The sequence below is a fragment of the Neltuma alba genome, unplaced genomic scaffold, assembly GCF_004799145.2.
Source record: "Neltuma alba isolate B1F8T4 unplaced genomic scaffold, ASM479914v2 tig00002420_pilon, whole genome shotgun sequence".
Taxonomy (NCBI): Eukaryota; Viridiplantae; Streptophyta; class Magnoliopsida; order Fabales; family Fabaceae; genus Neltuma; species Neltuma alba.
This window is the reverse complement of record NW_021632854.1, coordinates 1-12,560: the sequence shown is the minus strand read 5'-3', so window position 1 is coordinate 12,560 and position 12,560 is coordinate 1. Positions and strand designations below refer to the sequence as shown.

General features: G+C 36.1%; 1 protein-coding gene and 1 pseudogene across 1 annotated transcript; one reads left to right on the top strand and one right to left on the bottom strand.

Annotated features, from left to right (window-relative positions):
- Positions 1 to 743: 743 nt before the first annotated feature.
- Positions 744 to 2,384, bottom strand: LOC114726775 (protein APEM9-like). Its single transcript, XM_028913480.1, has one exon. The coding sequence runs from the start codon at positions 1,914 to 1,916 to the stop codon at positions 837 to 839; it is 1,080 nt and encodes a 359-aa protein (XP_028769313.1). The 5' UTR covers positions 1,917 to 2,384; the 3' UTR covers positions 744 to 836.
- A 9,463-nt stretch (positions 2,385 to 11,847) lies between these two features.
- On the top strand, positions 11,848 to 12,553 carry LOC114725763 (uncharacterized; annotated as a pseudogene).
- Positions 12,554 to 12,560: the final 7 nt, after the last annotated feature.

The following is a 12,560-nucleotide window of genomic DNA, read 5'->3' as shown; positions in this document are numbered from 1 at the left end:
ATATATTTTCTTCTAATGGTATTATGTTCTTTTTGCCCAAGAATAGAAAATAACTCTGAAGAACAGTTGGGAGCTGAAGCTCATAGATCATCTCAGCCAGATTATCGAAGTTGATGCAGAAAATGATGCAGAGACCAACTTCCGAAAGGTCACGGGTGCGTCTTACAGAAGAAATCATCAATGAAGATTTGATTTCGTTTTTTGTGGTAATAATAGTTTGCTTTTGAGATGGAATTGGCAGGGAAGCTGCACACTAGAAGCAGGGGTAAAAATCTACTCGGCAAGGGCGGACGCTGTGCATTCAGAGGCATACAAATTCCTCACCAGAATGAAGCAAGCTGATGTAGAATAAGAACAGGGTTCACCCCTCTCTTGTCATTTGGTTCTGCGATTTCATTAATGTGGGGTTACGATAATTCCATTTCTTAGCTTCCATGAGATTGTGGCTTACTTAAAGATCCTGATCTGACCATTTTTCCACTAGTATCAACCAAGATATCAAATTAATAGAAGATTTATTTAAATGGTGCTGAATAGACTCTAGGTTTTTTATGTACTTAACCCCAAATGTTGGGGATTAGTACTTGTTATAGTCATAAGTCATGTGATCCTTCTAGTTAACTATTTTGAGTACTTACAGTACTAGACTACCATATGAGAAAAACAGAGCAGACGGCATTTTGCTATGTTGCTTCTACTGGGGCGCTACTGAGCCGCAAAGTGCAAAAGTAAAGACACAACGATAAATAATGCGGCCTTCCAAGGGCAAGAACCATAAGGCTGTTCAATCAATCCAGGAATTACAAATGCTAGGTCATGAATGGCCTCTAACTCCATCACTGACCTCCGCGTGTAGCGGTAGGAAGAGGTTGAACAGCAGCTAGAGGGTTCACCTGGTACGAAAATGCAAGCTGCCATATATCTACCAATGCCCTCTTCACGGCAGTTAATTGCCTTCTCACAGTTCTTTTTACACTAGCTTGCTTCTTCTTCAAAACATAACATATAAGCAAGACCACACAACCAAGCATTATCTTCCCCTTAGATATGACAAAATAAGTATTGCCAAGCTTCAAATTGATAGAACGGAAGCACCAGAAACATGGCCCTATTCGTTCAGACAATCTTAGAATCGCTTCTTTTGGTCTGAACTTTCCATCGTCTGGGTGCTTGCCTTTTAAGGCATTGGGCAAGCTTTCACATGACTGTAGTTCCGCCGGAGAAAAAGCCTCATTATTATTTGCTGCTGATTGTGCAAGGGAAATCTGGGACGTGCTGGTAGATTTAGAGGAATGCATAGAGTGTAGCCTCCTCAAAATTCCGTGTCTTTTTTCCTCAGGCAATGGAGCTTTCTCAACCCAGGAAATAGCAAGGTCTACATTGTTTAGAACTGTCGCAAGAAGAGTGACAGCATAGACCTCAACAATTTCCACATACTTATCAATTCCTAGAACAATCTGTATATTATCCCCGACTTCACGCTCTAAGTCTGCTTCTGCTACGACAGTGTAGTATTGTTCACCCTCAAGAATCCAGCCATTAAGAAACTCTTCAAGGAATTCTCGAACGGCCAAAGGAGAACCGTCTGCGATTTGGAAGCAAGCCCCAGTAAGAAGAACTTGAGCAGGAATGAACTTTACCGACACAAAACACTGTCTGAGTTGATTCAGAATTTCAGATGTCCTGCCCAGTTCCTTTAACGACTGAACCTGCACCATACCAGTTGATTCCAGCATGTCGTACACTTGAGAAGCTTCTTCTTCGGTTGCCATGCCTCTACCACGTTCACGTAGACGCTTAAAGATGGATGAAGCTAATGACGCCGCTTCTTCGAACATGGAACAAACGAGATAGCTCTCTGCAAGTTCTATCTCTTTCCATATTGCAGAAGTAGTTGTAGCAGCGATAATTCCCATCTTCTCGAATTGAGTAATGGTTTAGGGTTTGATTCGACGAAAGTAGGCCAAGAATAAGGAAACGGGATTCAGCTCCGCTCCTTCACGCTTGTTTTGGTTTGTCGTTCCATTCACTGAGCGCTAATTAGGATGAAAATTTATCATCTAATGCGCCAGGGATGACGAAAGAAGTAATTACCTACTGGTGGAGCTATTTGAGGTTCCGACTGGAAAAGAGATTGAAATTTTCGAATCCGTCAATTCTTCCTCCTTTCCGTTGAAGATGCACTCTTCATCTTCTCCATCAAGTTCGGGTGCTCGGATTGGTGTTCAGCTTTTGACCTGCTTCTCAAGGCCCTTCCAAATTCGCTGCTTCTCTGCTTCTGGCGACGATGCGTTCAGATTCAGATCCCCGCTCCTTTACGGGAAGAAGTGCTCTTTCAGGAAAACGGTTTCAGGTGAGGAGCACTACGGACCGTCCATATCAAAATATGGGCCGTCAAGATTTAGCATTATTTTCTTTTTACCAAAATAGTATTATTTTATATTTTGTAATTTTGATAACTTGCTTTAAAGATAATTATCCACTCTTAAAAATGTTTTTTTTAATTTAAAAATTACAAAGGGAAATAACTTATAGATTTTAATTTTAGACCGCCCAAATTTTTGGACGTCCTGGATCTTATCGTGCCGCTGCCTGGAGGCTGGAGCACTGCAAGCATACTATTTCAGGAGAATGGCAGAAAGTATGAAACACATGCTTGTTTAGATTTTAATTACTACATGTGAAAATTTCAATTTCAAAGTCAGAAAGTAACCAACGATTCAGGAGTTAATTATATCATAAATTTGGGTTCTGCTAACTGCTCTGTCTCTCCTTTAATTTTTGTTTACAACTAAATTTAGTTATGATATTATATTTATTTTAAATTCTGTATTTATTAAAACAAAAAATTGATTAAAATATATAAAAATTTAAATTCAATCTGAACAATCTAAAATCGATTTGGATGGTCTAAATTACAATGAGCACTCTATGTTTATCATTGTGATGAGCATGGAATGTGTTTTCTTTGATTTTATGAACACAAACCTGTCCAATTTTAAATACTTCATTTGAAGCTTTCGATAATAATGCACCCATTTTAGATCCTTTTATCCTTGCATACTCACTTTTTAGATTATTTTACTGGAATTTGATGAGTCCCTTAATGGTTCATGCCCAATTTGAACAGTATGATTTCAATTCTTGATGGGCAGTGACAAATAGTTTTCTTAGTATTCCACATGATGAAGAAAGATGCTTGTTATTTTTGAGTGTCAAAATTTCAGCATGTGATAATTCCACTCTTTCTCCCCTCCTCTCCTCCTTTAGTTTTTTCTATGGGAAACAGGCATTCTTTGGACAGTCAATTCACTTCTGTTTCCAATAAAATACTATCTCTGGTCCTAATTATGAGATCTTATTTTTAGATTATAAATAAAGTTTTATAATTAGGACCGGAGGTAGTATATGTTACCCTGATTAGATAGAACATGGTTCTAGTTCTAGTCAATGCTCCAAGCTGATTTGCATATCCTGCAATAACACGTAACTGGGGTTTCTTAATCTTCACTCTTCCTTGTTTTGATTTGGACAAATGGAGGGGAGGACTAATTCACTTCATGCTTTCCATTTAAACATGGCTTTTGTTCTTTTGCGCTTCCTGATTATTTTTGTGTATATGCATATCCTTCTCTCCCAAGAGGGTAACAAGTAGTCACAATTTAGGCTATAGTTTTCTTTTTTCTTTGTTTTCTTTTTTGGGCAAACCTTAGTGCATAGTTCTCTAATATTTTATCAGAATTTAACTTTTTCCCTTCATGACTCGTTATGGAAGCTGTTGGCATTAGTTTTATTGATGAATATTAACTTTGGTTTTAGAAATACTTCATAGTTCTTCGCTGGCAGAAAAAATTGCTGATGTTGATCACATCAATGGTAGTAATTGCAAGTGCCCCTCAAAACCTGGGTTAGATTTGGACAAGAAGATGCACACTTAACTTTGTTCGTTTTTCATTGCTTATACAGTTATACTGAGACTACCGTATAGAACTTATACATGTGGTTGTTGCAGCTATCACCGTTGGCAACACTGGAATCTTCCTTTGAACCTCTTAATGTTAAGAAGTTTGATGGTTATTGTATTCATATGATTTTTATTTCTCACCATTTCAGTTTTATTGTAACATTTTGTAATCTGTATTTCATATCCTTCCTCCCAGTGGCCGTTACGGCGGCTCCTCTATATCATCAAACCTCTTTATTATTTGATAAGGGTGGAATCATGAGTCTCTTATTGAACAACCTTGGAATATATGAAGGATGCTGTTTGCTTTTTGATTCATTTGAAGTTCCGGGGAAATACAAGTCATATTCACAACGTATTGATGCTTCAGATAAAATTGATCTTTCCTTCGCTAAAGGTGTAGGGCTGAGACACTGGTTAGAAAAATTTTGCTTTGTATATTGTAAAAGCTGTGATTGATTTTCTTCCAATTTTTTTGGTAATCAATAATTCCCTTACTATTATGGTCCTATGATAGAGTCAATTAAGCAGATGGTTATGAAGATGGCAACAAGGACTAAAATATCTCCCACTCTTCAGGATATTTTTACCCAATTAGATGAGCACAATCATGGGTCATTTTCAACAGAGAATTTGAGTCAAGCACCAGAAAAAAAGAGCTGATGCATTTAGTAACAAGGAACCTGATTTTGATAGTGGTATGCTTGGAAACCATTATGCAAACTTTGATGATTTTGATTAGGCAAGTGCTGTAAATGAAAGGTCTAACTCTTTGGATTCTGACTTTCAAGGATTTCTGTGGGTATGTTTTGCATGATTACATCTTTCATTGGATAGTTTTTGGCCAGATCTTTTGGTGGAGAGTTGATCTGCACATTAACACGTTACTTATGAGTTTCATGTTTGCATTCTTCACTGTTCTCTTTTCTCTCACAAGGTCTTGCTAAAAATATGATAAGGTCTCCAAATCAGTCTTTTATTTGTGTAGTATAATGACCGCTGTGCATTTTACAAAGAAAATATCGATGGCAGCTATGTGCTAATATCTATGTTTTTGTTACAGGTATTGGGAAATACTTCTAAACAGAATGCTTGGGCAGGTCCTGATCACTGGAAGTACTTGTGGAGGTTCAAGAGCATGCATGCAGCATTCACAGTTTTTTGTTTGCATTACTTGTTGTTATAGATTTTGCTTCCTTACACCCCTATAATGTTGCTCTTGAGAATGATCCTGGTTCAGAATGTGGACCAAACCTCACCACTAAGAAATCAAGGAACAAAAATACTTTAGATATTGTTATTCAATTTATGGAATTTTCAAACAAAGAGATGCCAAATATCTTTTCTCCTCCACAAAATCCCAGGTCTACACTGCTGGCTTCAAACCGAAAACCACCAAATAAAAAACTTCAAGAAGATTGCCATTATCATCCTCAGGATATTGTAAGGTTGTTTTTCATCCAAATGTCACGATGAGTAGTTATGTTGATGACAAGAATTGTATGTTTGTAAAATGCTTCTGTTTTGTACTTCTAGGAGTAATCTTGATTTCTACTCTCCTGTATATTTATTGGTTTTTCTGAATAAAATTTTCTACACCAAAAGGGGAAAAATTATGTGTAGTCTATACATGTTTGATTCATGATGCTTTATTTCATGCACTTCACTCACAAGAAAGTTATATTAGGTTGGACTGTTGTTTCATGCAAGTTAACGACAAAATCTTGTTTTTCCGTTCCAGTTCCCAGGGAAGAGAAGAATAAATCCATCAGGTATAAATTTCCATCTTGCAGCTTAGGGAGTGCGCTCTAATCAGCAATAATGGGCCATCAATTTTAGTAATATCTTTGTTACCATGGTATGTCTAGATCACATGTTATTGTTAAGAGACTGCCATCTCAGCAGACTCTAGAGACTTATTCTAGAAGACAAAAACGTGCCAGAACTTGCGAAGTGGCTCAGGAAGCTGATTCTTGCTTTGTATATTACGTCTTACAATTATGTCTGAGTCATGTCCACCTATAGTCCACCTCGTTACACGTTTGCATCAGCATAGTACTTTGTGCGTGGATGTCCTGTTTAAGGCAGTAATTCTAGTCTCTGTCTAACGTCCTTGATAAAGTATGATATGCTGGCTGTAAGAACCTCGAATAAATATATGAACTTGTTTCTTTCAGAAATTCTCCACCCTGCTGCTAAAGAGTATTGTTTTTCAGATTCTGGTACTCTACCCTTTATCAGACAACCCACACACAAAAGAAAATCCTCCCATCTTACCATACCTCTACCAGTTGTGGTTATATTTCCTACTTCGAGATTCTATAGTTTTTGCAATGACAAAAGATCATGGATCTCCAACCCATTGTTTTAGGAACTCTCGATTAAAAAACACAAGGCGAATATTGGCTTGCTCATTTCTAATTTCAACCTTGTGACCCAACTCTCCTGTTTCTCATATAGTAAGGCATAATGACTGAGGTAGTGGTTCTGGACATTCCTATTGTTTTTGTAAGATTTGTTATCTTACTGATACAACTCACAGCATATTTTTTTCCCTATACGATTGTCTGCAGAGAGGATATAACATTCTTATGACGTGGCCATTACTATTTGTTCCAGGTGAAAACTATTGGCAACAGAGCAGTGATCGAGTGCCACACTGGGACCATAAGAGTGCATCTGATGATCATCGTGATGACATGCATGTTGATAGTAGTGGTGAAGTCAATGATGAACTTATCTCCCACCCTTGCCAGTTTTTTTTTTTTTAATTACAATCCCATATAATTTTCCCCAGTTTTTATACTTGGCATCAAGTGAGTCAGGCCACCAATGTGAATGGTTATGAACTGATTTTTTCCCCTCTTCCGCTCTTTTGTCTGCCGTAATTTTTTTCAAAGCAAAAGTCGTTCATGGGTCCCTGGAGGAATGTCTTCGGAGTTTGAAATTTCGACAAGTTGTGAAATGCGATATTCATTTTTTCCCTTTTGAAGAAAGGTTTTAATTTCAGGCCAATGGTAGCTTTGAATATCATCCGCATGCCTTCTAGTTGAGAAACTTGGGCAATATATAATTTATGCTAGCTTTATCACGTGTTTATAATCTCCCCACCATCTCTATGTTTTCCCCCTTAATTTGCGTTTCGTTTTGTTACTCACGTTCATGGACTGCATTCTTCAGGTAAAAGAAATTGAGATTCAGTATGAGGAAACTACTAAACCAGTTGACGTACATGCTTTGAAGAAGTGGCTTTGGCATCACATGATGGATTCCAGAGAAAGCACTGAGTTGGTAATATCCGTCAACAATCTAACTTCTGTTTCCATTTATCTTGTTCTGTTGTGCTTATATCTGCCATGTTTCCATTGAGAGTTTTAGTTATTTTCTTCCATAATCTTGATTTGCCTTCAAAACGATGGTTTTGGTGGGATATGCTCTTGTTTCTTTTGGTGGGCCTATCTGTATTTATATGGGTTTAACAACCCACATTGTACCATGAAAGACAGAGACTAAATGGCGTCATAGGTTATGGTTAGTTGTTATAAGTTAAATTTTAACATTCATTTGTGAATATAGATAAATATGTATATTTTTTTTCGAATAAACCATTTTATATTGTTTTGTTACATACATATAGTTGCATGTGTGTTGTGACTCCATTTGTATTTCATAGAAGTGTTTAGGAATGATTAAACTGTGGCATCAACATCAACAAAGTTCTTTTCCATGAAGTGTTGCAACAACTCATATCTTGGTAAAGAACTAATAGATACTTATAATTTGTGGATATGAGGGGTAGTAAATTCTTAAGGTACGCCTGGAAGCCAATATGCTGATTGAACCCATCAAAGAAGAATAACCAAGATAAGAGTTTGTTTTTAGTTCACTAGATTTTGAAATTACCAAGACATTTGTTCTTATAATTTTTTTTCCCCTTGTTGTCAGGTACATGATGGCACTATATCTTTCAAGTATCCGTCAGCCTCGCTTCCAAGCAATGATTCTGATGCTGTAGAAGCAGAGGATATCTCTCCTCACAAGTGCTTCATCTGCCTTCTTCATTTGGCCAATGAACATGGTTTAATCATCAATGACTGCCCAGAGCTGGACAATCTCATCATATGTTTTGTCTTAAGTATACGTTACGTAAAGTAGCTCTTTAGCTCAGCGCTGTATTGAAAAGCGTGTTTGTCATCCTTGCTTATCTCTTCATGAGTTACTTATCATTTGTAGACTGGAAGTCTTTAATTTTGAGCCAAAGTGCTTCATTATCCATGGACGTCACCTCATGGCATTGCAAGGTGACACATTACAATACCTGCAGGTACTTGGCTTTCAGTTTAAGCTTTCTTATAGTTGTCTTGGATGAATCTAGTTTAGTTTTTTGTACGGAAAGTTCTGGTCTGGGGCTAGTGATTTGGGTTGCACAAATGCTTCTAGATTGTTCGTTGTTAATATGATGTGGGATTATTGCTGTTGCAGTAATGTAAATACGTTGACTTGTCACACAATTGTGTCTGATGTATATGCAGCTATTGCAATGTAAGTATCCTTTAAGAATCCTCCTCATTTTATTTATCAACCAGGATCGAAGTGCCGTAGGCCTAAGTTTCCATTGGACACATAATAATCAAAGGTGGAGAATACAAGTGATTTTATAGCCTCTCTAGAACAGGAAGCCATTCCTTTCACTACCCTTTATCTCTGTGGACATAAAACAATTAAAAGATTGGCTTGCTGAAGGAAATGCGGTTTGGAATGGACGGTTCATAATTTATTTGGCAGATACGAACAATTCTATTATGTGGAGGCAAGGTTGGTGAGCTTGTGCTGCATAAAACATTTCGACTGTAAGATTAGAACATGAAAATTCTACCAACTCTGAACTCTTCTGATTAAGGATAAGCTGAGGTTTCAGCTAGATGCTATGATATAGGTCAAATATATTATATTAAGTCTCTGTCAAACCCACCTCAAAAGCCAAAAGAATTTTTTTTTTCAGCCCAGTAAGAGAAAAAAGGTGGAGAATATTTGTTCCACCTCATGATCATAAAGGATAATGATTCTTTACTCTGCTGTGGCGCCAAAAGGATAAGATAAACAGAAAAAGGAAGAAAGACATCTTGGTTCATCTTAATGATCTTAACCGTCTTGGTTCATCTTTGTCTTCATTAAATGGACTGTCTGATGTGGAGCGACGGCCTTTTTTAATTGTCTTTTTAGATAATGCAATTGAAATAGATAAACATAGCATATTTGTGAAAAAGGGAGGAGGAAGAAAGAGAAAAGAAGAAGCCGTGGGTACATCTTTTTCTTAGCTGTGCATAGGGAGTATGCTAGAGTTTCACCTGTAGGACTGTACCTTGTGATATTCTTTTTTCCTCCACTTTTTCTGCTGATGTAGATATCTTTTTTCCAAACCACTTTGTCCTTCTAGGAGACATTTGTCGTCATTAATATATATCATGATACTATTCTAACTACTCATTTTAAAAATGATTTACCATTGACTCAACTCAAATTCCTCTTCACAAGCCAGTTCATTTTAAAAAAATAATCATCCGATCCTTAATATAAACTCAATTATTGAGTTAGTTTTGATCCTAAATATAAGATTCATTTATCATATTTATCAGTTTTCTCTAAATTACTTCTATAAATATTCCCTCACCATAATCAAGTAAAAGAGAGAGAGGAGGTATTAAGAAAATGATTATGGTGTTTTAGGAAAAATGTGTCACATTTTTTATAATTAACTAACTTACCTAACTTCCTTAATCTAATCAAATTAGTTAAATGAGTCTTATATTAAAGATCGAAGGAGTAATAATATTGTCTCAGGTTTCTATCAAGCCAGTGTAATTATTGGGAATGAGTTTGGATGCTCATAAGTCTTGAGCAACCCAGCGCTGATCTGGATGGTCAGATTTAGTTTTATTTTTATTTTTATTTTTTCAAAATAATTATTTTAATAGGTATAGAATAAAAAATAAAAATAAATCTTAATTATCATTATTTAAAAAATTTTTTCTATTTTAAAATAATTATTTAAAAATATTAAATCTAGACGTCCAGATTAAATCTGGACAGTCCAAATTGCTCATCAGTGATGAGTGCTGGGTGCTCCTCCCTTGATGAGCACCAAAACCGGACCTGTAATAATTGTTATGTCTTGGGTTGAATACTTAATGATAGATACTTCATTAATATTTAAATTTTCAAAAATCAAAATATCTTGTATTCCTCACCTCTCACATCCAATTTCCCTAGGGTTTCAAAAATGCTCTACCTACCACATGCGGCCTATTCTCTTTCACCCTAGATGCTTCTAGACAAGAAAGCAATGAAGATATAGTAAGTTAATACTCTTAGATTTACAAGCTAGGGAGCACACACTAGTTCAATCAAATATGAAAATAGTATTAAAAAAAAAAAGAACCTTTGCAATTACGTTAATGTGGCGTTGCAGGTGAGAATTAAACACAATAACAATATCTTGCCTCAACGTTAACAATTCACTTACTGGAGTACCTCCAATTGCTGGGCTGTGTGAAGACTTTACTTGGTGGTCATGAATTCAAAAGCTGGTATCTCATATCCAAGCAAAACTGAAGAGCCCAAAAAATAAAATTTAAAAAAAGATCATATGTGCAAAATTTGAATCTTAAAAGTGCAAAGTGTACTTGTCAAGAGAGGCAAAAACTGTTCTGAGTCTCGGAAAACCCTTCATCAAAAATTAAAAAAAAAAATGACCGTAAAAATAGAAGGTGGGTGGACTTTTGTGGAAAATGGGAGTATACTTTCACCGACCTTATCAAGCAGCGTCCAATAACATTCAGATAAATTTTTCGTCGTCTTCATTAAAAAGCAGAAATTAAAAAAAAAACGTCTATTTTATCTTTGTTTTTAAAATATATTTTCTAAATAGATATGTTTAGAAAATCAATGCATTACATCTATCTAAATCGAAACCACAAAAAAAAAAAGAAAGGAAGAGTGCCATGAGAGTAAAGAAATTACATACACATACATACATGCATATATGATATATATATATATATTATCTATAGTTTTTACTTTTTAATCACTCCTCTGTATCATTATTACAGAAAATCTCTCAATATATATTAAAAAAAAAAGGAATTGATAGTACAAGAAGCTGTATCCCAGTCCACGACATTCCCTCTTGCTTCCATGTTCTGTTGTCCACTTTGCTTCCCTTATGGATAGTTTAATTTTTCGACTTGCCAGGCATTCACAGTCATTATCGTGTCATTTTACTGTGCTAATGCTCAGCACTCTTGATGCACATAATTAGGGAGATATTTAGGGTGTAGTTTACTTTAATTTGATTTTTTACTTATCAATTAATTATTTATTAATACTTATTTTGTAGTTAGTGGGCAGTTACCTTAACCCTGCTCCTTATTTTGAGATCTCATTTATTATTTTTAATTTTTGTAATTAGTTTAAGATACATGCTTTTTTTGGATTTCATTTTACGACAAACTTCATATTTGACATGTTTTCTTCTGTCGGCTTCCTTTTCTCAGGTGTCTTTTTTTCCCTCTCATTTCTCTCATTTTCTTTTCAATTTCCTGCTTTCCCTTCCGTTTCACATCAACTCTTCTAGATTATTATCTCAATCTATTTTATTCTTATCCCAAAAATAAAATGACAGTGCAAGAAGTGGGATCCTAGTCTATTACTTTCCCTCTTGCTTCCTCCTCTTGTCGCCTTCCTTTCCCTATTGGTTAGGGTCATCATCTTGTTTATGATGATTGACTTGGTCAACATTTCCACATTAAAAGTTTGAGGTCTCTTTCTGTATATAAATATGTGGGTGTGTCCCCAGAACCTCACTCTTATTTCTATTACTTCCTACCACCACCACCACTACATCTTGTTGATCTTTCTGATATTTCTCATCACACCAGAAGCCATGGCAAAGTTTAACAAGTACCAAGTTCTGATGCTGCTTGTGCTGGCTCTTCTTCTCTCTATCACACCCTTTTTGCCTTCCTCTATAAAGCCTACCTTCCTTTACTTCATCGTCAACCTCCTCATCATTTCACTTGGAGCTGAAGCGGGTTTTCTTTCAGCTTTTCCGAGGCCTTCTTCTTCATCTGAAGACAAGAAATTTTCTGCTTCTGTTGCATCCATTCCTGAGAAAAAGGAAAGTTCCGCCTCGGCCAGTGGAAGTGGAAGTGCTTCTTTTTCAGAATTTAGTGAAAGAAAGAAGCCAAATAATAAGATTGTTTTTGAAAAGTTTGAGAAGGTGAAGAAGAGTGCTTCAATGCCGAGCCTTTTATTGTTAGGAGAAGCAGGAACCATGGAGGAGGAGGAGGTTTGAAGAAGAAGAGGTTGGAGGAATCAGTGGCCAAGAGCTGTTTGCAAAAGCTGATGCCTTCATTAGGAACTTCTATAAGCAGTTAAAGATGCAGAGAGATTAATCTTTGGAAGATCCTATGAGTATAGTTTTTAGTGTAGTATTATTCTTGTGCCTGAGCATGATAAATCCAGAACAAATCATCCTAGATACTGCAGTGATAGAATACTTTTGCAGAGTACCAAGTTGATAATAAAATCATCTTTT

Excerpts from the sequence above, each read along its gene's own strand:
- LOC114726775 (XM_028913480.1), bottom strand. The coding sequence starts at position 1,916 with ATGGGAATTATCGCTGCTACAACTACTTCTGCAATATGGAAAGAGATA.